Raw genomic sequence first — 26,176 nt, forward strand, 5'->3', positions numbered from 1 at the left:
GCAGCTGAAATCCAAATGGCAGGGTAGAAATCGCTTTGGTTTCTTTTGAAAGCAGATTAACCTTCCCGAAGCCTATCAATCTAGGTGCAATCTTCCCCAAATCCCTCCTCTCCACCTCCTCGCGCCTCAGCCATCTGCTACTGGGGCACAATAACCAGGAGACAGAGATTTCATACAAGACTATATTTAATTCTCAAATCTAAGTTTTAAATATCTCCGCCACTGTTCTAAATGCTGTTTCCTCCCTTTCCCGTCCCGTATTTCTATTTACAAAAGGAAAATGATTCAGTGGCAGAAGCAGCATGGGGCTTATCAAGTCATGTTGCTTTTCACACCTAGAGCTGCCTGCAGTATTTAACTTCCTGTTGCTTTGTTCTCTATCAATATGCATACTGAAATAGAAGCAGTGCTGTATGGTGTCAAGATATCAAATGGGGAGGAAATAGCAATGGCGATCTGCAGCCATACCTTTCCTACCAGCACAGTGGTCAAGCAATTTGGAAGCAAACCTGTGTACTGATGCTTTTCACAAACATGTAGCTGCTATGGGAGTTACAGTGGCTTTTTAAAACAAACTTATTTTTTTCTTACTTGATGTTCGGCATGTGGGGCACTGCTTTATTAGGCCTGCTGAGCAAGCTGGGTTTTGTTTATCCTGAAGCAATTTAATCTCCTGAACTACCTGGGCATTGAGAACAGTAGGAGGGGCGTTATTTCCTTGGAATGTGGAAACATACATGGCTGAAATTTATTTTACTGATGCTACGGCCCCAAAGAAACTTACTAAATTTTCAAACAGTAATAGTTGCTGTGGGGGAAATGGTGTGTGGAATATGAATGGCACAGAGCCATGCCGTTTGAAACTGGAAACCACAGAAAGGGTTTGCAATAACAAGAACCCAACAACTTTGGCCTACATCCAGATGCTTTAGACAGGGTGAGATGGCCTGCCTCAGGTGGCAGATATGAAGATACCACTAAATGGAAGCAAACTGTCTATTTAGGCGATATTGTTCACCCATAATGTCATTTGAAAATTTCATACCAGGAACAAAAACATATTGAGCAACCGCTGGACATGAGTCTAGGTCTATACACAGAAGCTGTTTCACTGAGTGCATTTAAGTTGCTGTTTTAAACTTTGCTGCTCTCTGTTTTAGTAGGGGTGTGTGTGTGTGTGTGTGTGAGAGAGAGAGAGAGAGAGAGAGAGAGAGAGAGAGAGAGAGAGATTTGTTATTTTACTGCAGTTTGCTACCTTGGTTTGGAAAGACAGGATCAAAATGTTTTCAAGAAATAAAAGCAAATGTGACTTTCGACTCCTTTCCACCACCCCTCCGACAAGTCTGCATGCTGCTCAACAAGCCTCTTTTGAGATAGGCTAGGGAAATCAAAAGTTGTTTACTGTGCATACCTGGCTGGAGGGATTGCTGTATGAAAGGAACAAGTCAAAAGCTCAGTGCTGCTCATGTGCAAGCTAGTTGTCTGTGTCATGAAGATCTTTCTGGACTTTGGCCTGATAGTCCAAATAACCTTTAGCAACAGATCTGATTTTCTTCCCCAAAAGAAAATTCAGGGAGGTGCCTACCTTCTCGACACTGCTCATAGCTTGGAAGTAGATATTATATCCTTTGCGGGGAGCCAGTGGTGGGTTCCAGAAGCCTTGGTAAGTTCTGTTATCACCAACCGTGAAAGGAGCTGGTTCAGGAAGGTTACCAGGTGGCAATTCTGCAGCAAAATAATATGGCGAGCCACTGCTCAGAGCATTTTGATATGTGACAGGAATCTGGTAGCAGTCCATTGCACCTGTTTCTCGTTTTGTCCGATGAGGATGCAGCTCTTCAACAACAATCTGATAGGCGCTGTTAAAAGCCAAGAGAAAAACATGAGAGGATGCCAGACCGACAGCACACAACACTATATCACGTAACTATGTTGGGCCAAATAGTACCACACTCAGCTCAGAAGCGCAAGTCAAGCAGAGAAGCAGGTTTAAAAATGGCAGCTTATACATCTCATAACCAAATCATATTCAGCAACAGGCCCCGAGTGGAAGGTGGTCATTTTATTTCTCCTAATTTTAATTTCAGTTTTCTCCTTTATTTCCACAGCAACGTCGCTCTCAGCCTCCCTTCCCCAAAAGATCTAATGCAACAGAAAAGTCTTTCTCATCACTGATGTAGACTTTGAACTATTAAGCAGACCAGGACTGGATCTTACATTAAGCACAGACATTTTTAATAGATTAATCCTTCTGCTTGATAATTTGCAGCATTTGAAGTCAGCATTTGCCTTTGAAAGGATATTATAGAAAGCTCGGCTTCAAGGCCCGTCGTGGCAGCCTCCAAGCAATGCCTGAAGCACCAATTTGCTGTTGTCATATTACTAGAGACAGAAGCGCGTCGACAGGCATCTCCACCTTTTGACCTTGCTGTGGCATCTAACTTGGCTCACAGCTATGCAGATCTAAAGTATAAGCGACATCCTGTAATACAAGCACAGATGGACGGAAATCTGTCCACTCCCTCCAAATAGTCTGACTCCTTTCCCTACAGTTGCCACTGACAAAAACGTTACAAATTGCTAGAGCAGATGGCATCTAGCCTATTAAAAAAAAAAAGACGGGAAAAAAATGCTAACCCCCAAAACAAACTTCAGCCTAAACTTGCCAATACCTTCCTCGCAATGACAGCTCTTGGTCATTCCTCATAAAAATCTCATTTTACCAGAGAATGTAATTATAGCTCTTCTTTTCCCTATAGAGGAAAGAGGCAAACAACTGAAATGTTAGACTAATTGATAATCAGCACTTGGATGTTCTGTTAGAAAGTGCCATAAAGGACAAAGTTGAATTGAGCTCCTGTTTTAAAAAGAACCACGGCATTTTCAAGTACGTCAAAATCTCTTCCTCCCTAGACTCCCACAATGAAATAAAATAAAATGGGACCATGTACAAAAAGATGAAGGTCCACATGCAATGTCGCATAGAAATCATTTGAGCTAGTTGGGATTCATGTAGGTGTAAGGGACATTTTTAGTTGCTTCTAATGCTCTGCTGCAGATGCTCACCACTCCAACTCCCATCAAATCTGATCAGCAGCCAGGTTGGCTTGGGCTGCTAGGAATCCAACAACATCCAGAGAATCACAGGTTCACACACACACACACACCGCCCCTGCTAAACTCTGCTAAGGTAGCAAAAAGCAAAGTGAGCATGACCTCAAGCAATGAGAAGCAGTGTGGACAAACTGGAGTAAAGGGGGTGAAAGACGGGGAAGCTTATTCCATTAGGGTGATATCCAACCAAGTTATACTCAGAGAAGACCCACTCAATTTAGGCTTAGTTGGATACAATCCCTAATTTTCTTTTCAGATACTCTCACATGAAAAGGTGTTAAATACTACATGCTTTATTCATTCCCTCCCTTAAGAATCTAGGCAGTAATGCAATGCAATCTAAGTTTTGCATAAGCTATTGGCTTTCCCTCTTGGGAACAACGGACATCTTAATGCTTGCCTCTGCAGACACTGTCACTCCTTTCTCGAGCGCTGCCAACGCAAAACAAATGACAAGACTTTTACTCTCCAAAATGCCAGGAGATCAGTAAACTTGTCAATTCCAATATCTGGCCACTTTAGAAGAATAAAGCCCAAGGGAAGAGCAGAAGCAGGGTGAAGCGTGCGTATGAAATGTTTCATTTATTTATGATTCAATTTATGTTTTAACATGAAACCAAGGTTTCATTCAAGGGAGGAGTTACAAACATTCATTATCTTTTAGGGAGGCAACAGAGGGAGTGTTCAAATTTTGCTATTTCAAGGGCACTGAAGCTTAATTCACCAGAAGAAGCAGACGAGGTGGTAAATCTGGTGCTGGAGTATGTCATTTCAGGGGGCAAACAAGAGATTGCCTGCTTTGAGGAGGGTGTACAGCACGTACAAGACTAGTATATCAGGGAGAAGGGTTCGAAGAACATCTAGGTTTCAACTTGCAGTGAGTTTATTTTAACTGGATGAACAATCTATCATGAGAATGCTCCTCCCATAGTATAATCCCAGAACAGTTTTGTCACTTAATCTGCTATTTGCACACATGGCTAAGCAGAATTCAGTCTACAAGTTTAACCAGCCCTCTTCCTATGTAGTCCTGGAAAACAGAACACAGTGAGAGTAATGAGAGTGGGGTGTACCTGCTCATCTTATAGATTACCTTAGAGTGTAGGACTAAAACCTGGGAAATTAAATCCCTACTTGGCCATGAAACTCACTGGAAGATGACCTTGGGCCATCCACAGTTGCAGGGGTGCCCAAACTTTTTTCAAAGAGGGCCAGATTTGATGAAGTGAACATGCATGAGGGCCAAGCAAAGTTATTGAGCCTTTTTTTTAGGACTGAATTTGTTGAGCTTATTTTACAATTTCACCCTTTTTTAGGATGACCTACACTGCTTTTTTAAGGAAGACCTATGCTGCTACAAGGGCTGGATTAGGCCCCCAAAGTGGACTTTGGACATGCCTCGTCTAACCCATCTCACAGGATTGTTGTGAAGATAAAGCAGTGAAGGAGAGAGCCATGGTGCGGTGGGATACAAAGGTAATGAAACAATTTAAAATATCAGGCAGTTTAGAAATGCTTTTAAATAAATAAAGAAAACAGCAACAGGATAGCTCCACTAGTTTGAAAGAGGGGTGGGGAAGCTAACATGGAATTATTATTATTATTATTATTAGTAGTAGTAGTAGTAGTAGTAGTAGTACCCCGCCCATCTGGCTGGGTTTCCCCAGCCACTCTGGGTGGCTTCCAACAAAAGATTAAAATACAAAAAATTATCAAATATTAAAAGCTTCCCTAAACAGGGCTGCCTTCAGATGCCTTCTAAAAGTCTGATTTGTTGTTGTTCTCTTTGACATCTGGTGGGAGGGCGTTCCACAGGGTGGGTGCCACTACTGAGAAGGCCCTCTGCCTGGTTCCCTGTAGCCTCACTTCTCACAGTGGGGGAACCGCCAGAAGGCCCTCGGAGGAGGAGCTCAGTGTCCGGGCAGAACAATGGGGGTGGAGACACTCCTTCAGGTATACAGGACTGATGCTGTTTAGGGCTTTAAAGGTCAGCACCAACACTTCTTGAATTGTGCTTAGAAACATACTGGGAGCCAATGTAGGTCTTTCAAGACTGGTGTTATAAGGTCTCGGTGGCCACTCCCAGTCACCGGTCTTGCTGCCGCATTCTGGATTAGTTGGTCCTTATAATCGCTCATTGGCAATTACTTGCCACCTTTATTTACTAATTTCAGGGACACTGTTCAGTAGAGAGGCTTAAATAGTGTATGCTGCCACTGATAAGCAAATCACCTTTCTTTGCAGCTCACTGATGAATAAATGTTTCTTCCTTACCGGCTGAGCTGAGAGCCTCCAGCTTGGTAAAAGTAAGGCTTAATATTTGATTATAAATACTGATTCATCCAGTCTCCCTTTGTATTTCATGTCTGCTATTTGGCTTACAACTTCAGGAGGCCATAAAGAAAACTAGAGATTATGAGATAACGCTTGGCAGGCAAGACACGATTATGTCATGATTAGAGCTGTGACTACCGCCGCATGTTGCATCTTAAGGAATGATTGACGGCACCTGCAAATTTGAATTGGATTACCCAAACATCTGCTTCAAGAGGCATGTGCACAAAGCAGGCAAGGAATACAAGGGAGCATTTATATCAGGAAGGCTGACTCCTAAAACACATAATTAGATGCTGCATATTTAAATTGAGTAAGTTTGTTGAACTGTTTAACATTGGCATTTTCCCGAGAGATCGAGAATAGAAATGGGCTGTCAAAAATGCATCCTGAGATGTTCTGCTTTCAGAACGTCAGCTGGGACTTATCTTGCCACAACTAAGTAACCTGAAGCTAAGCCAGATAATTGTTTTAAAAAGAGCAGAAATTAGTGCCATAGTAAATAGGGAGCAGATACTACTGCACCATAAAAAAGCTCCTCTATGTGAGAAGGGTATCTCATATAAGGGTCTCTTTCTCATATGGAAGAGCTCTGGGGTTTGCTCATATTCAATGGCTTACATTCAATGCTTAAACAGCAGCTTGAATGCAGAATTGTTGACCAGTGACAGGGCCTTATTGGTGGCAGCTCCCCATTTGTGGAATGTACTCCCTGGCAAGGTGCTTCTCTCTGTCTTCCTCATTAACAATGTTCAGGAGAAGCATAAAAACATTCATGTTTACCCAGGTTGAAAGACTATGTTCCCGGCAAGTTTGAAACCATTACATGTGAGGGTATGTGATTCTTTTAAAACTGTTTTAAATTGTTTTTAACAGTTGCTTTTTAAAAATAAATAAATAAAGGTTTTCCATATGTTTTCATTTTATTTTCACTGTAATGTTTTAACTTTTCTGTGTTTGCCACCAGGACTCCTTTGGAAGAAGGGCAGGATATTAGTTTAAAATAAATAAGTAATAGAAACACAAACTATTAACATCAAAAGCTACAAAAATTAAACAAAAACAATGCTCGCCACATCGTCTAGAGGTGAAACACAGATTTTTAAACTGAGATATCCAGACTACAGAAGTCATGTCTAAGAACTTGCTGAAGCAAGAAACAGCATCTTGCTTCATATGCAAACAAGGTTGTGCAATTTTTCTTAATTCTTCTGGCAAGTGTGGTTGCAGAGCATTATCCCCTATGCATATGTATCCCCACCACTATTCTACTTTTTAACAACAGGGAACTGAGGCCAGGACACATCACCTGGGCCCATAGCCTCCTGGTATGTCCATGGCAGAAGGGGACTTGAACCTAGACCGCCCAAGTCTTTTACTGCTGAACCAGGAACATATCACCATATAAGGGTTGCAGGTTTACTCAAATGTCAAGTCCTATCTGCATTGGATTCAGCATCTTCCATATTTCACAAATGCTAATAGTAGTACAAGATCAAATAATTAAACAAGAACTTGACAAAACCAAAGAAGCCTTTCAATGGATCAGGCCTTGAATAGCTAAGATTACTGATAATTGGAAAATTATTTTATTATCTAATCAGGGGTAGCTAACCTGTGGCCTTCCAGATGCTGTTGGATTCCAACTCCCATCATCTCTGCCCACTACCCATGCTAGATGGAGATGATGAAAGTTGTAGTCCAACAACTTCTGGAGGGACACTAGTTGGCTACCCAGATCTAAATGTTTAGCCATAGGCTTTAACTATAGAATGGTTTGCATATTGTGGTGCTGGTTGTTTTTTACCTGATAGGAGCTCCTTTGGCTTGTGCTGGTCTCAGGAGCACAGTGATAGCTGTTTCATTGAAAGATGCATCAATACCTTCATAGTCTGGTAATGTGGGAGCTAATCAGAAGAAAAATAAAATCAGTCAAAACACATAGCTTTTCTACCAGTTTCTACAATGTACAAACAATCACATTTCTCAATTGTGATCAGATGGTTGGTTGTTTTAGTGTTTTATGGTTTATATAAATTACTTTGATTCGCTTTTGTGAAGAAAGTGAATGATGATGATGAAGAATACTATTGTATTTCTGGAATGCACTGCATATTGGTTTTAATTGTTCTGGGAGATGCATCATGACTAGAAGAGTGGTATATAAATATTTGCGTACATTAATGAATGGAAATAATCTCAGTGAAAAAACTTGTGGGTAGACTTATGATCTGAAGAAATCATGACCATTTTTATTCAGTGTTTCAACAAATGTTGCATAAGAAATACTCCTCAAGTAACAGCAGGAGCATATTGTGGAACTGTGTATATATTATGTATAAACTGTTCTACCATGATCAATTCCCGCCCCCACTTAATTGATTGAAATTATGAAATGACATGACAGTGATATGGCAGCTCAGGATGAAAGACATTAGAATTAACAGTTGTACATGGTAAAATACCGTATATACTCAAGTATAAGCCAACCCGAATATAAGCTGAGGCATCTAATTTTACCACAAAAAACTGGCAAAACTTATTGACTCGAGTATAAGCCAGTTTACCACACCACAAACCTCTGCCCCCAGCCCCTCCCATCCCCCTGCCTACCTAGGGTGCTGCCAAGAGGTAGAGGCTGGTGGCAGCAGCGGCGGAGAAAGAACAAGCAGCCCGAAAGGGTTGCTTTCAGGCTGCTCGTTCCCCCTCCACTACCAACGACAAGGACCCTCACTCAAGTATAAGCTGAAGGGAGCTTTTTCAGCATAAAAAGTGTGCTGAAAAAGTCGGCTTATACTCGAGTATATACGGTAATTATAATTTTTCAGGTCTTCTGAAAACTTGAATCTATCCTTCCTAAATTATTCATCTCTAGAAACCTGATGTTTAATCCCAGCCTTTTGAAACAGAATCACTTTTCTGTTGAGGCTGCCAGGTGATAAAGAACCACTATTCAAATGAAAGGATATCCTGCATTTCAACAGCAAGCAGCTTCTGACTTTCTTCTAACCCTTATACAGCTTTCCGTAGAGACAGGCTATCTACTCTCTGTACTGCCATTATGAACTGATTTTGGCATGTATTCGACAGGAAAAAAAATAAGATTTGCAGTTGCCATACACATGGGAGCCTAGCGAATACTTGTTCCTTCTGAATACAGAAGTCATTCATGTCTCATTTCTTGCTGTGATAACCAACAACCAACTATGTCCCGTCAGCATAAAGATTTCTGCTTGCACAACAGGACTTTCTCCTTCACTGCGTATGCCCTACAGCATCCCCAAATTTGCTCGAGAAGGTTTTATAAACCCCTAGAAAGCACAAGGATTTCCATTCTTGCACTGATGGAACAAGAGATTTAGCGCTACTTTGGATTCTACCCCATTTATTTCAAAATGTATCAGTTCAGGGCTAAGCTAACATGATGTCTCCATAACCTTCTCAGACTACACAGGGAAACAGAAAGCTGTCCAGTAGTAAGTCAGACTAGTGGTCCACCTAGCTCAGTATTGTCTACAATGATTGGCACCAATTCTCCAGGACTTCATAAAGTGGTGTCACCCAGCCCTACCTGGAGGGTCCAGGGATTGAAATTGGGACCTCTTGCATGTGAAGAAGATGCTCTACCACTGAGCTATGGTACTTCCCCATCTACAACTACAGTTCCTGCAATCCCTCAACACTGGCCATGATGGCTGGGGCTGATGGAATGTGAAGCCCAACATCATCTGTGGCACTATGTTCTCCACCCTCGCATTAAATCCATGGCACAGTGTAGGAGAATGAAAAAGCAGGAACATTTTATGAAAATCTCCCAACATAGCTGGATCTAGTAAACGTCCCATGCTCTTTAAGTGAATAATGTATAGCAACCTGGCCCAAAATCAAAATGCTGCATCGGCGTGGCAAAATGTGTGTGTCCCTTAACGGCCATGTTGATGATACAGAGAAACAGCAGCTGATGTAACACATTGCATTCATTTCCCAGGACTCCAGCACTCACTTCCAGTAGCTCTACAAAGCTCAGTTTCCAAACAAGCCCAGAACCTTCTGCTAGGCTATTGAAGAACTGTGGGTGCTTTAGCCTCCTGTTTGATATTACTCATATGCAAACACTACTTACCTATTTTGTGTCGTGCATAAAAGATAGCAAACACAGTAAAGTTTAATATAAAACGAAGGACAACCTTAAATCAGAGGTGCGTTACTTTCATTTATGCATCTCGGTTTGGATTTTAGCACCCTACACCAATTTCCATTATTCAGTAAAATAAATGAAATTAAACACACAGCTCATGCTATATAAATAATACCGTGAACATGGCTCTATTGGTAGAGCATGAGACTCTTAATCTCAGCATTGTGGGTTTGGGTCCCACATTGGGCAAAAACATTCCTGCATATCCTTCCACCTCGACACCTCTATGATTCTGTGTGTATACAAGGATGCAAGGTGTACAAGGATGCAAAATAATCCCACACCTCTATGATTCTGTGTGTATGTATAACTGCACAAGAGGGTTGGATATTCTTGTACAAGGATGCAAAATAATCCAAATTACTCCATGTGGGTTTCAGACTGTGTATATAATCTCCTTTCTAAGTGTTTGCCCACCTGAGCAGAACACTGTGCAAAACACTCTGTTATCTGTTACCATTCACTTTTTAACCCTTTTCAGGCATTCATTGTGCAGGGGTCACATTTATTAAATTTGAGAAAGTGTTGTGGGCACCAGCGACAACATGGCCTGGGGGTGTGGCATAGCACAAAATTTTCTGGGGGGGACGGACCAAACTGAACAATAGGCTTGCCACAGGAAGTCAGCTATGTCCTGCTGGTCCCAGTTGTGGAGATCGCACAATATTAATCACATACACACACACAGACACTCGTACACTCACATGCTGTTGCTGTCTAAAAGCAACAGGGAGAATTTGTCTCAGCACCAGGCAAAAAATATATAAGGTGGCCATACCACATTCACTCTTAAAGAATGCAGACATGCATATGGAACACAGACACATAGACATCTTTCTGTGTTTCTCTTATACATGCATGCTTCACACATATACCTTTCCCTCTCTCTCACCTCTGCTGGAATTTTTCAGGTGTGTGCAAAGTAAATGCTGAAAGGGTGGACCGAGAGAGAGGGGTGAGGAGGGAGCATGGGAAGGACAAGTAAATTTTGCATCATACCTCAAGTTCTAAAAATGGTAGAAACTTTATTTGTTAAAAAATGAAAGCTTTGAATTTGAGGATTCTGGTTTATCCCGGGGCACCAAAGGCTGCCTTCACAGGCACTGCAGGCACTGCGTTAGCGACCCCTATATTATGGAGACTAAGTTAACAAACAAGGAGGGGAGACTGCATGAGTGCAGTAGGTCTCTCTCTCTCTACACTGCCCTCCATCTCAGTTCATAGTCCACATGTTCAGGGGCAATTGTCTTCAGTAAGCAAGCCTCCAGTAGTCGTGGAGGCTCCCATGCCTGGAGTTATCAGGGTTGCAAACATGCAGTTACCTCCATGAACAAAGGAGGCTTCCCCACTGCAGATAATCACCCTTGAACATGTACAGAGCAAGGGAATGGGATGCAGCTTGCACTCTCATTCACAATATCCCCTCCTTGCATGTTTAATTAAACCCAATGATCTTCTCTTGACTGCAGCCAGCATGTTTTGCTACTATTCCCTGAAGGGAAGGGGGAACAATTTATGTAAAAACAAATGTAAGGATATGAAAAATATTTTTGTGTGTGTGCTTGCCATTACCTGAAATATTGGTGGTTACATTGATTGCCGCAGCTGGCCCAAATCCTTTCACCGTGCTGGCCCTTATATAAAACTGGTAGGTAGTCCCGGGATGTAGATGGGAAAAGACATGATGTGTACTGTTCCATAGCTTTGACACAGTTTGAGCTGGCCCAGCCACTGGAACTGCGGGATCAAATGATCTTATGCTGCTGTAACTGACCTGTGGAAACAATTTCAGAGTCTTAGCAGGATCCCTGGCAGGATTAAGGAATTTCTGAGAATCAGTGAAACGTTTAGATTAAGCTTCTGGATTTCAGCGAAAGAACCTTGCTTTCAAATCCAAACTTAGCATATAGTGGCAATGGACACATGACAATCTCTCCACCTTGGCTCTCTGTAAGCTCGGTAAATCAATCTATAACATCAGAAAAAATGTTTTGGCTTGTATAATTTTTATGGGAACAAAATGGTTCTACATTTCACTAATTTAAGGCTTTACAATAGGGAACCCCAGATCCTACAGGCCTCTAATTCAGGCTCCCAGGACTTTCCCCAGACCACGTTCCCTCAGCAGCCCTGCACTGCATCATCTCAAGTAATTTTGCCTGATTGGAAATTGTCCTTTAACTGTAAACATGCCTCTTACTTGCCTGGATGGTGTGTGTGTGTGTGTGTGTGTGTGTGTGTGTGTGCGTGCATGAATAGAAACATGCATGGCTGGAATATAGTCCACTATACACAGGAAGAGTTGCATCCATTTCCTCAACCACTTTTGCTTCTGGCACATCAGACATGTAGTAGGCCCCCAAAGGTTCATCACCAGGGGACGTGGCCCTTCAGCAGAAAACGGTCCCTTGGACCTACTATATACAATGTTGGACCAATCATGCTGACTACAACTTGGCAAGTGGCAAAATTTAGACGTATATTGAGTCCTGTCCCCTGACCCCAGGCTACTGTGGCTGTTGAGCCACAGGTTGTGTGGGCTTTCTCTAATTTCTCTACAAAATCAGATATTTACTTCAAATCTTGTCATCCAGGTGAAGGCAGGAAGCCCTCTTATGTGCTTTGTTATCGTAAAGTGGCAGACAGCTGCTTATTTCCTTCATTCCTCTCTTTCTGTTAAAAAGTACTACTTAAATATAGTGAAGCAATACTATGTATGTATTCAAGCCCACCCATGATATACTGGGCTTTTTCATTAGTATAGTGGTGAAATTCAAGAATGTAAAGTGCTAATGAGGATAAGCAGAAATATGTTAGGTCATGTAAAATATGATGGCATTTAACTGCCTCCTGTAAGTATTCAATTTGTTTTTTAAGCAGAAAAGTAATATTGTCAAGGCTGCCCAGTTCAGAGTATGATAGATACACAGGAAATTTGGTGCAAAATTATTGCTTTCCCTTCCTTCCCCAAGGGCTCATTCATCAAACCACTGTTGCTGCTTTTTGAATCACCAGAATTTGCATTCAGAGTTTCTTGAAGGGGAAAAACACGTTACCTTGAAGACTAGAATTGTCAGGTTTCTATTAATAAATTTTCACATATATTACCTGTAGCCTTCACTGGACAGGGCTCCATTAAATCATGATTCAGGAAAGCTATATATTAATGCTACTAGATCTAAATCAAAGTTACAAATTTAAGCTCTAGGTTTCATCATTTATTAAAAGTCTATTGGCAGAGCAAGCCTGTATCATTATATAATTTTAGAAGGAGTTCTTAATATTTTTTAATCACAACAGTTCAACCATTCTGTAATTTAATTTAAGGATTATTATGACATACTGATTTCAGGCTCAGGTCAGTCATTGTGTGGACAGCACCGTGAATAGATTCACATTATTATATACTTTACTGTTCTGCACAGAAAAAGAGTTCACTTAAAAAAAAAAAAGATTAAGTTTATCATTAAATTCCCATGCACCAAAAAGAGACTCAAAAGAAGGGACAAACTTATAACATATCTCATTCCTACAAAGTAATGGAAGAAATAGTTCTTTCGGATTCATCGGAGCCAGTTTTGAATATGGATCAGGGTAACTTTGACTGGAGACATTTTCCAGGCCAACTACATTGGCACACTCTAAGTTGAAGACCAGCATGCCAGTGAAGAATGAAGCATAGCTTAAAGTTTTAGGGAAAATGTACATATCACCCCCAAGATTCTCGTGCATACTCCAAACACAGGACACCGCAGCCATATTTTTTTTTTAAAAAAAAATACCTCATACTGTGTGATGATCCCATTTGAATCCATAGGTTCTTTCCAGTTTAGGAAGATTTTGTCTTCAAAGGGAGTTCCTTTTAGTGATTTTGCTGGTACAGGACCAGGCACTGTAAAACAAACAAAAAACATCCAGGTTTAAAGGTGTTAGCCAAATAATCATCCCAAAAGTCAGATAAAGGCAACCCCCTCAAATGAATAAGTATTGGGCTTAGAATCAAGCCACATTAAATGGCAGCTTGGTTTTGAGAATGTATGGATTGTTGTTTAAATAGCAGCCTGGACCATGAATAAATTGGTTCAAAATGAGTCAGCTTTGAAATTCCACAGGTGAATTATGAGCCACATTACAGCCTGTTGGAACTATCAGCAGATCATTTGGTGTGTATCTAAAAAGAAAGTGTGGGACAATGCAAAGGGGAGGGGGATATTAAGAAAGCTCCAACAAGTTACTTCTATTTAAGCTTGTATTAGCCTACCTTTTAAATTATTCCCCTTCAATCTCACACTCTTAAACCTTAAAATGCAATGAGTTCCATATATGACCTTTCTGAAAGATTTGTTCCCAAAACATGTTGCAAATTTGTAATGGGCAGAAACAAAGCCATTGAATCAAATGAACTATAAGCAGTAGGGAATATCAAGAGGTCCATCACAAGTGTCAGAATTATTTCAGATTCTATGAAACTAACAATAATATGCTGCCCCTGGGACAAACAAATTAATCTGGTGAATTAAAAATAAATTCATGAAGCAAAAAGTCCATAGGTGCACAGATGAGATTCAAGTACAGTGGTACCTCGGGTTAAGAACTTAATTCATTCTGGAGGTCTGTTCTTAACCTGAAACTGTTCTTAACCTGAAGCACCACTTTAGCTAATGGAGCCTCCTGCTGCCGCGCTGCTGCTGCACAATTTCTGTTCTCATCCTGAAGCAAAGTTCTTAACCCGAGGTAATATTTCTGAATTAGCAGAGTCTGTAACCTGAAGTGTATGTAACCCGAGGTACCACTGTACTCAGCTTCCATGAGTTATATTCACCCATCAGTCAACTGAAGACTACTATTCTTTGCTTCACAATACTGACAAAGATTCAAGCAGAGATGATGGCTGATGTCCCTTGACAGTCCCCCTGTGCTGTTTTGTGGCATTTGCTGATGTGCTGTAGGCATCTTTCTGTTTTCTATGGCAGTGCTCTGTGTTTCTCTTGTCTACAATTCAAATGGAGCATATATTGCACAGGGCCTAGCCCAGGTGATAGACATCCTTTGGCAGTTGAACGTGCACATGACAGACTACACTGAAATGTGTCTAGCAAATGAACATGATTATAGTATGCACAATGCTTGAGTGTTCATTACAAACAGAGTTATTTAAGGCTGCAAGCTTACGGCCAACTAAAGTGCTTTGCAACTGAATACAAGACTGCTGGACTGAAAACCATCACCCCACAGAGAGCCTAGAATCCAGCAGCTAAATAACTGGTTGGTTAGCTCAGATAAAGATACGTGATTCAGCTCTGCTACAAATCACTTCTTTTTGTTCCCTAGACGTCATAATACCAAAGTAACAGAAGAATCAATTTGTTGCAAAATTTCCCTCTTAATGGCTAGACTCTAGACCAGGGACGGGCAACTTGTGGAACTCTAGGTGCTGTTGGATTCCCAACTCAGATCAGTCTCAGACAGCATGGCGATGGTCAGGGATGATGGGAGTGTTAGTCCAACCACATCTGCTGGCTAACTGGGTCCTCAACTCTGCTCCAGACCTAGCAGCCAGAGAGCTCTTTGCTAATAATACAAACATGTACCTACACTTGGGTGCACCTTTGCCCTATACTACTTTCTTCTTGGAACTGAAAATAATAAAACAAGGGGGAGCCAGGTCTCCACTATCTGTAAGCAATGTGTTGTCTTTCAGCTCAAAGCTCATTTTGTCCCATCTCTACTAAACGCTGTATCTCTTGACCAGCCTCCCTATTATTCCTCCAATAGTTTTTTCCAAGCACAAGTGCTAAAGAGTTTTTATTTAGAGCCCCCTTTCTGATCAACTACTATTTCTGTCTCAACTCCCTGCCTCCTCTGCTGGATATCTGATATGAGAGAGAGAAAGAGAAAAGGAGAAAGACTTGGCTTCAGAAAATAAATAAAGGGCATACGATAGCTGGAAATATGGAATTGTTATACGAGCACCTGAAGATCCCAGTATGTAAAATAATATAACTTCACATTTGTATTATACATTTTTTGTACGTATATAAATCACAGATTTTTGAACATCTGGAGATGGCAATATTGGGCCTGCAAGAGATTTATGTCTTTCCTTGTATCCCCACATTTCTTTCTAAGGACCCCAAGGGAAAGAAACCAGCTGCCAGCTCACATTCCACACTCCTGGATTAATATATTTTGTTGGCGGAAGTAGAGTTGACTGGAAACAGCGCATTAGTATAATTTGCATCTTTGTTTACCAGCAACAAAAAAAGACATAAATAAAATGTAACACTGTGTTACAATTTGTCAAAAACACAGATTAGGTTGCAGAAAAGAAATTGGGCATTATTCAGAGACACATTAGGGACACTTTGATTCTGAACCCAGAACATAAGTCATCAGATATCAGATAGATTCATACTTATACAATATTATAATTTCTGTTTGTTTGTTTTTTGTTAAAAATATGTTCACTGTCAAATGTTTCATGTGGCTGTGGTCCATGAAGATTAACCTAATTTAATGTCACCTATCTCAGGGCATAGCTAAAATAAAATGTCAACTAAAATGAGATGTGTTGGAGTGTGTGTGTATGAATGGGGGGGGACCCATTTTTTAGTACAGGGTTGGAGTCCCCCCCCACATCAAGTATGAGAGGTGGGCTAGGCCAGGGCCAACCACCACCTTCTCTCCCTCTCTGTCACTCTATTCTCTTTCTCCTGGGGAGGGACAGGTCACTCTTGCCAGAGAGCTGGACTGATCACATGCAGAGGGCTTTTGAAATTAGGCCAAGTGATGCATGTATCAGGGATAGAGCAAAACTTTCAATCTCTTAAAACTTTGGTCCGTGTACAACTGGAGGAACCTCAAGGCCATTTATCCAATGATGTCATCTTGAATCAACTGTGCCAATTACCCAAATGCCAGTAATGGGAGAGGGGGTTTTTTTAGCAGCACTTCCCAACTGTAGCCCACACAGCTGAGATAAGGGGCAATATTTGCCACCCCGCCATATGGGAGCAGGGTTTCATTTGGGGCTATGAGTCACTTCACCTGCAAAACTGACAGCAATTATGCGCTTTCTTCTAAATGAGTGAATGGATGCCACACCCTTTATTTATACATTTTAGCAAATACTTACAAATTCTACATCCTGACATCATATACACCTCTCTCTCCAACCTTTTTTTGGTTAAATTCAGTTAATGATTTGTGTATCAGCCATAGGTGAAGGTTCTAAACTACCAGGCAGACCTGGTTTAGAACAGCTTGTCTTTATTCTTCCATTTGCTCAGGAGTCCTATCTAGATGTAGTGGCTTCTGGAATCAGATCAATGTCTTATCGATTCAGACACTGCATCAGACTCCAGTTAGCACAATACATGGGTTGATTCTGATGTGCCAGATGATCTGAAACCATGGTTTGTTGATTATACCACATCTTAGTTGAGGTTATTGGTGTGATGCTGGAACAACTGACGATTCAACTTTCCCCTATAGCTACTTGTTCCAATCCAGTATCTCATGTGACTCTGAATCTATGAGTGCATCTCTTTGAGCATATAAAGCTGCCCTCTCTATTGAAGCGAACAGGGTATTTTGCTTGTACTTCATGAGGCACTGGTCACAACAGGGGTGGCTCCCGGTGCCCTTTGGCTGTTGCTGGACTACAGCTATCATCTCTGATCACTGGCCGTGGGGCTGACAGGAGCTGGAGTCCAATAATATTCGGAGCATTCCAGGGTAGCAACCCTGGTGCAACGTGCAAATCTGCTTAGGCACAAGGCTTTTAAGAGATACACATTTGCCAATATTCCTGCATTTTGAATATGCAGTTAGTCACAAACCTGACTACATGAGCATTAAGCTACTTCTGTATATTGTAATTTCCATCTAATTAGGAACTTCATTTAATGCTGTTTTAATTTGTTGAAAATTTAGATTCATAAAAAGGATAATCACTAAAGAGCTTTGTAAACATATAAAGTGTCCCTTATTACCCCTCAAATAAGGTAAATAAAGTTATGCTGTTAGCAGAAGTAAATAAAGGATATTTTAAGGCAGTAATCTCAATATATGCAGATATAATTACTTAGTGAGTTGTAAGAACACAGCACTGTAAACATGAATTTGTAGAAATGACTCTGAATTTAGAGACAAACAAGCACTGACATATATTTTTCCATTTTCCATTTCTCAACAACTTTGAAATTTCTTAGGCCTGGTTCAGATGTAACGCTAGTACCAGCATTAATGGGTACCCCCAAAGAGTCACCTATGGACTTTCATCACCCTTCTTTCTCATGCATTAAAGCCCCTCCCACATGCCTTGCCTGTCACTATTACTAGCAATCGAAATTTGCCAGGCACCAGGCTCATTTTGCACCTGTCTATCAGCCACTTGTGAGTCCTTATCCTTTAAAGCTACTCATTGCACACCCAAATTGGAGTTTATCCCCTTTCTCCAATATTAAAGGTTGGTACAAGCAAAGCACTTAAACAAAAATCCATGTAAGCTATTTACACTGATATGTGCTGACATGACTATCATTTATGTCTGGGCATTTTGTTTTTTAATGGGCAGCTATTCACAGGCTAACACGAACATGTAAACATAATTTTCAAGCAGGCAACACAGCTAAGAATTCTTTCAACACCTGCTTTGAGAGCTAAGGCATCAAGAAGAGAAGAATTTGAACCTACCATCTTCATCCGTTTGGATTATTGTCTCTTCACTTTCCTTTCTCCCCTCAGGATTAGTCAGGATCATTTTGAGGCTGACATTAGTGTAAGGAGGCAGGTGGTTCACAACATGCTGAGGTGCTTTGGGGTCCATATCCAAGCAGTCTGCCTTGCTTTCATTATGGCCACGGAAGTAATGGTAGCAGATCGTGACGTTGAAAGTGTGGCAGCGAGTAATGTTGTAACCTAGAGATTCCCAATCCACAGCAATGCGTCGGGCCTGGATCTCAGCGATCTTCAATGTTTTTGGTGTTCTCATAGGCTCTAAAACACACACAGAGAGAACATGAACTACTTTCAGGAGTGTCCGAGCATAGAAGTGACACAAGAAATACAGAACCTTCATTGGTGGATTAAGTCTGCCCAATGCCCACTGCATATCTGCTTTGACTTGACCTAAGAATTCCATCCCGTTCTGCTGTCACATCTGCCAGCATTTACAAACATTTGTAAATCTACATATATATTTTTTTAAAAAAAGGAACGACAACTGTAAAAAAAATCCACACTAAAATGTTTAATTAGCTGACATTGTTGGACCAATTCAAAGTCTCTGACAGCAAACCCACCAAGAGCAACCAAAGACCACCACAGCTGTTGCTATGCTTCTGTGTGCTTTGCGGTTTCTTTCGGCATGCATTAAATTTGAGTAAATTGGATAATATATCATCCTGGTGAAGAGTCAGTGTGCTCTGCACTGTGATTTATCATGCCACCAAGCAATGCTGTTTACTAATTACACTAATTGCTCTACTAAACTAGCAGTAACCAAAATGATACAGATATTAATTAAAATTTATTACTTGGGTAATGCTGTTATTCATTGACAAAAAAAGCCAAAACAAAAACACGACACCACTACAAAATGTCAGGCTCTTCTTTCCTTGACTGCCCCCCTATAAACACCATAAATGGTAAAGGTCTGCACTATCACCCAAGCTCAACCATTAACATGTGCACAGCTCTCCACTCAACTGGAAAACACCAGCAACACTTGTCTGACTCCCTGAACAGCCATCAATCCATCACCATCTCCCTAGTGTATTCATTCCTCATGCAAGACTAACTTTATAGCCTGACTTAATTAAAGTGATTACACAATGAAAGTCATGACCATGACCACATATACTAAAAATTCACTCAACACACACTGCATTCCTACATTCTACATTCCTGGTATATTTATTTACAGCAGCAAGTTATAGTTTGTGTATCTCAGTATTCTGCCAGATTAAGGGTGAAGCCAAATGAGCCAAACGTTCTTCTATCCATTCATAAGCCTTCACTGTCTTTTAAGAACGCTCATTTACCAACGAAAAATCTTAACTAAGCAAACAGCACAAGGCACAGATGGCACAGCCAAACAGAGGCTTCAATAAATGTGCTCAAGCATACAGCTTACAAGACAATGCAACCATTTAAGCATCCCCACCCCCCATCCTTGCAATACATTTGTATATATTATTGTCAGATACATGGGCTTTTCTGAATTAGTATGCTACATACAGATTAATGGATTTGCTTCTCACAGTGACTAGCTTTCCACTTAGATGTTTTCTCTTCTGTATTAGCTATTAATTTATTAATTAAAGAGGTAGATAGTTTGGGTTTCTGAAGTAGGGTGAAGGAGACCAATGTTGAAAATATATATTCAACCACCTGAGCGATAATCAGCTTGTTTTTATGAATGCAAGGTTTGAATGACACAGTAAACAGTTGTGAATCTAAAAGGGAAGGGGAATTCATACTGGAAGGGGAGAGGGAGGGAAAGGAGGTTAGGCTCAGTCTCATGATTTAGTGTTGTAACCAGACATTGCCATAACGACTGTAAAAAAAAAAAAAAAGCTATCTGAGGTGTGGTGTTTGCACACAGGAATCTCTCCTTTTTATTTTCAAATTTTTAAAACACTTTTGGAACTTTGACAAAGTTCCAAGCGACTTCAATATCTAGGCTTCTTCTGAGATGGAGATGGGCAAGTTCTCCAATTTCAACTGTTTATGGTTTACATTCCATGGCTACTAAGCTACAATGGCTGTGATCTACTTCCACTGCTAGGGACAGTATGCCTCTGAACACCTTTCTGGGAACCACAAGTGGGGAGAGTGCTGTTGAACTCAGGTTCTGCTTCAGGGGTACCCATAGGAATCAGGTGAGCCATTGTGAGAACAGGTTGCTGGGCTAGATGGGCCTTTGGCCTGATCCAGCAGGACTCTTCTTATTTCCATTATGACACATTGCTGTAGTCATCAGAAGTGGCATCTTGATCCTCACCCTCTGCTTGTCCGTGTGTGTGTGTGAAGTTAGGTGATAGGCTAATTGCTTATTATTCATTCTTTAAAAATAAACCTCTTATCTGTAAACAGTTATTAGGAGATTGTTTTGTACTGCTGTGGAAGGCACCATCAGAAGTTAGTCTATAGCATGTGAGTGTTGGATGTTTTAAAAACAACAACAACTCGTTCCTCCTGTGCTGGCACCCAATGGAAAATCCCCTCCCTCTGAACTTCCTTGTTCCACTAGGAGGGAAGCTGCCATTGCAGCTGAAGAGCAGCTACAGAGGGATGTGTGAGAGAATTGTCACTAGAATTGTCAGATGCATCCCTCTTCCATAGGTAGTCTTGTTAAAGTAAAAAAGAAGACGGCGACACATTAAATGTATACACACAGTGAATATATTGACTGGTTTGGCCCTGACATTTTAATTTCACGTTGCATTTGCTTGAAAGGCTAAAAGTAGTTTTACCCTCCCTGCCCCAAAACACAATTTACTGCAACGCTTCCTGGAATCAAGGCCACTGCTTGAACCTCCTTAACAGCGAAGAATAAGACTGGGATGTGAGGTTTCAGTCTGTCACGCTGAATTTCAAAGTGTTTTGATTTAGTTTCCTCAAGGCAGGAACACTAATAAGCATTCTGGCCGCATTACACTAGATATTAAAAAAAGTTAAAGGTGGAGCAGAAAATGTTTTCAAAGTTCCTTGAAATGTAACAGACGTGCCCCAGTATTGGAAGGCACATTAAAGGCATCCTTTATTTTGCCTGCCAGAAAGGGTGGAGGGAGCGGGGAGGAAAGACAAGTTGAGATTTCTCACCACCGTGCTTACCATTGGCAGAGACCAAACAATTTCTATTAAGGCTGAGATGGTAATTAAAGTCTGTAGCGGCTCTCAGCAGCCTTGGTAAACTCTGCCAACTGTCCCTCTGCTGCTGAAAATGGCGCTTCAAAATGCAATTTTTTGCTCTCTTCTCGGAGCAACATTCATAACAGGGTCTCTGGAGATCAGGTTCAATTGTTTTAAACTGCTGCACCACAAAGCCTCCATCTGCAGAGCCTCAGTAGAAAGTAATCTCCTAATAATTATGTTGCCAGATAAGAGGTCGCTAGATTGTTTAGTAAATTCCAAAAAAACCTAATTGCATCTCATTAAGAATAATTTCATTTGAAACTGGAAGAGAACTAATGTGCTCCGTTTATTACTCTTCCGGGCTTCTCTGCCCTACGGATTGTCAGCTGAGCCCATTTGCAACTCAATTCTATCTAAGGGCTTTGCCTCCAAGAAGCAGGCAATACTTCCAAAGGGCATCAAGTTATACTTTTTATTATTCTCATCTTCACAGAGGCTCACAAGCTTATTTGTTCACACACACCCAATCAAATTTCTAATTAGATTCAAGGAATGCCTATTCTCCTAATGTACAACTCTCTGTGCATTAGAGACTGAAAAGAAACGTAACTCAGTGCTAAGTGAGGACTCAGCTTAAGCAACCTTCCAGTCAGGGGTGTAGGAAGGGGGAGTGTGGAGGGGACAGGCTGCCCCAGGTGCCACTCTGGGGGGGGGAGACAAGATGGCCCCTGCCTCCCTCCAGCTGTAGAGCGGCCGAGGGCGTCCATACGGGCTGCCGCATGTGCGTACTCCATACAGGATGCCACACATGCGCAATCCGTACGGGATGCCATACATGAGCACTCTGTATGGGCTGCCCCGCCCCGGGTACCAGAGAGGGTTTCTCCACCACTGCTTCCAGTGCGCTATTTATATATCACTTTACACATCCATAGAACTGTTGAGAATTCCATTCCTCCCGTGCTGCAGATGTGTGAGATTGTTACGTCACATGTCTGTTTACATTCCAGCACTGATTATTGGAGTCTTGTGAGTGGAAAGGGAGACACACTGTTACCGCTCTGTATAGCCATTGTTTTTGCAGTTCTCTCTCCGAGAAAGAAAGACAGAGAGAGGGGCCATATTTTTCTTTGTTCCGTTCTGTTTGATTTAATTTGCAATAAATTAGGCTTAGATGTTACTCCTCAAGGCTGAGCTTCTGTTTGGACTCTGCTAGTTGTGTGCTCAGGGGTCATATCAATGTGATGGGAGACCGGAGGAATGAATCCCGGGTGATGCTGCATTGGGGGGGGGGGAGGCACCGGCCTTGGCGTTATCACCCAACAAGAACTCCCTAAGCGATTTGCAATAAAAATATGTAAGGTAGTCAATAAAACCATATAAACATAAAACAATAAAAATGTTCATCCAAACAAAAAGCTAAACCATAATCTAAACAGTAAGAGCTGTTCAACAGTGGAACGGTCTCCCTAGGGAGGTTGTGGACTCTCCTTCCTTGGAGGTTTTCAAGCAGAGGCTGGATGGCCATCTGTCATGGATGCTTTAGCTAAGATTTCTGCATTGCAGGCGGTTGGACTAGATGACCCTTGGAGTTCCTTCTAATTCTACAATTCTATGATTTTAAACCAGCACAAAATATCCGCTCTCTCATCTAACTCATTCAAATGAAGTAAGCCACATCATGCCGTAATGTACCATTTATGACTTGAAATAAACTGCTAATCCATTTATTTCCAAGAGAAATAGAATGTAGGTAATAGTGGAATTTGGATCAAAGATCAACACAAACTCCAGCTTTTGATGAATTGGACCCGAGTCTACAAAAGTTTATGCCATAATAAATTCATTAGTCTTTAAGGTGCCTTTGATGCTTTTGATGCTGTAAAACAGACTAACTTAACAATTACCCCGCTGAAAATAGCAGTTTTATTGATCTTAGCCTAGGAATGTCTTCTCACACAAGAATACAACACTGCCCTCTGTAATTTCGTATAGTACTGTATGAAATCCAAAATGCTAGTATCTGGAGCTTAATGTAGTGCTATGTGTCTTTATACTTATGGATAAAAAATAATTTGTACACTGCAGCAAGCTGACAATTACACAAACAAGATGTCCATGCCATCTTTCATGCACTCTTCTAGCCATCACTGTCCTCTGCAAGGTCCTATTCAGCACAATCAGTCCCCCAAGGAGGAGTGCAATGGTTGGATAAATGCATGAGCAGTGTGGAGAGTCCTTCTATTCTGTATAATGACTGTTGTGTTACAATGTGCATGCACTGAGGTCCAAACAGGAAGTTGAAGGGAAGGAGGGAGAAAGGAAGAATTGTAGGAATTGTGCCCATCCTTATTTGTTTTCAATAACACCACAAGTGTACTTTTAATCACTGGCGATGGATAATTTATTTAGTATCAAATGTTAAGCCTCGTATCAGAGATGAAACTGATGCTTCTTCAACAGTAATAAGGGAAGAGAAATTCCACATATTCCCAGGCAACAATACGAAAATTGCATATATAAGAGTGAGACTATAGCCATGGCAGGTACACATACACACCATTATGGATCAGGAAGATTGAGCACCACTTTATAAGATACAATGAATAATAGCTTTAGTATTCTCTAAAGGTTAATAATAGACAGACAGATAGAAGAAAAGACACAAAACCCGTTGACCCATCAGCCACCTTTCAACAGCAGAATGATTTAATAAGTAGCTCTAGATAATGGCTAAAATGAAATTCGATTTCTTTAGCGCTTGATAAGCAACACACAATATGACAGTTCAATATCAGTGCCCCTTTGTAGAGATTATCTCCATTTATTCAGAGATTGTTTTCAAAACAAAAAGGCCTCCACAGTTGGGAAAGAAAAAAGGAGAGCCGCGTGCATCTCCTCAGAACCAATTTTAATGATAAAACACATTACCTGCTGTCAGTCAAAGAAAAGCAGAGTATGTCCCAGGGCCTGTGACAAAAAGGCTATTTCTCAAAGATGTACACAAGGATAGGACACTCAAGCATGACAAGTGTTTTGCTGTTGCCGCTTTTCAAGAGAAATCCCATAGGTTCATCAGAATGCACAATTTCAGTTTCATTTATCTAAAATAAAAGGAAGTGGCTTTTCTGGTCAAAAGATAACATTCACATTTGTCAGTGTGAAATTGAAAACAATGAAACAAATTTCATAGCAAAGGCAAAGGATGACGATAAAGAGAACAGCAAGAATATTTGATGCCTTAGCAGTTTTTCTTTCCTTGCGCTCTCTTGTTCTCAAACTGCAAGACCTAATCAGGAGCCAGACCAAAGATTTCACAAGCATGGTACGTAGTGACTTGCTACTGGCCCACAACTTAGTGTTCATGGGACACTGGAAAAGCCTCTTACATACATAGCATAGTAGTGATGACTGTGACCTACAAGATTGGAAGTTACAGGATCAAATTCTTTCTCAACCTCAAACCTGCCAAGGTTGCCATACTTCTGTCAATCTCTTCTCTCCTTCGGCACTATAAGAACAATAATATTGGTTTACAAGAGCTGAATCATACTATGATGAGTCAAACTGTAATGACAATGACCAACTAGGTCATTTCTGAGTTACTGTGCTTGAATTATTTCCTTTCTACTTTAGTCCAGCCTTTAAGTACAGACATGTTCTTTGCCCGCATATCCTGGTAGCATAGGATATAATTCAAGATGGGCAGCTCATAAGTAAATATCCAGTTGGTTGTTTTTCAAGTAATCTTTTATGATGTTCCAGAACATCTAAGACTCACCAAAGCAGTGCAAACCTAGGATTAAGGAAGGGGTGGCTAGAACAGCACAGAATAATAAGGTCCCATGCACAAAGGAAATAAAGCATTGTCCCAGAAAGAACAGAGAACATGTTCAAAGCATCCTGAGATTAAATATATTCTCTATTATTTATTATATTTATATACCACCCTTTATCTGAGGATCACAGGACGGTTTAAAAACACAAGAATGAATATTTCTCTCAACAAAAAGGAGGGGGGAAAGATGGTTTAGGGGTCAAAAGCTGCCCTACACATCTCCTTCCAGGATGCTCTAGATCAGGGGAGTCAACATGGCGCCCTTCAAATGTTTTGGGCAGTGGGATATCCCGTCTCATATAACCAACATGCTTAAGTCTGATTAATGCATGAACGCTAAAAACTATAGAGTTTTTAGCATTCTATCTGGCCAGGCTTAGCTCACCTTGGGAGAGACTAGGTAATCAAGCCTTTGTTCCCAGTCTATCCAAGCAGCTCAATGTGTGAAGAAACAAAGCTGCTTGCTAGCCTCTTAGCTGAATGGCTTTAACAATCCTCTCTTGAGTTACAATACTAATAATTTAGGAACTTTCATCACTTTGCAACTAAGCCAAGTTTTACCGCCTATGCAACATTTTTGACTGAAATATGGAAAAGCACAAGAGCTTGACCTTTGAAGCGCTTGTAAGTAAACCAATTTTAAACTTACCAAACATGTGGTCTTTTTAAATGCTGGGGGAAGAGGGAGTTTTGGAACTCACACGGGCACATTTTTAAGGTCCAACAGCCCGTATTTCCACACTTTACTTTGCTGCATGTTTTGCGATTTTAAATCTCTGCTGGGGTTCTCTCACCAAAGAGTAGTTGCCCCAAACCAGGATCTTGGCATC

General features: G+C 41.0%; 1 protein-coding gene across 19 annotated transcripts in view; it reads right to left on the reverse strand.

Annotated features, from left to right (window-relative positions):
• Positions 1 to 26,176, reverse strand: part of PTPRK (protein tyrosine phosphatase receptor type K) — a 330,222-nt gene that overhangs the window by 68,338 nt on the left and 235,708 nt on the right. For all 19 annotated transcript variants that reach the window (XM_083607580.1, XM_083607578.1, XM_083607575.1 and 16 more), the window contains exons 8-12: positions 18,344 to 18,646; positions 13,429 to 13,538; positions 11,219 to 11,420; positions 7,256 to 7,355; positions 1,586 to 1,859 (exon numbers count right to left, since the gene is read on the reverse strand). In XM_083607580.1, the coding sequence (XP_083463706.1) occupies positions 1,586 to 1,859; positions 7,256 to 7,355; positions 11,219 to 11,420; positions 13,429 to 13,538; positions 18,344 to 18,646 (989 nt within the window). The remainder of the gene's footprint in view (positions 1 to 1,585; positions 1,860 to 7,255; positions 7,356 to 11,218; positions 11,421 to 13,428; positions 13,539 to 18,343; positions 18,647 to 26,176) is intronic.

Source organism: Podarcis filfolensis (assembly GCF_964270895.1).
Source record: "Podarcis filfolensis genome assembly, chromosome: 3".
In the NCBI taxonomy this organism is placed as follows: domain Eukaryota; kingdom Metazoa; phylum Chordata; class Lepidosauria; order Squamata; family Lacertidae; genus Podarcis; species Podarcis filfolensis.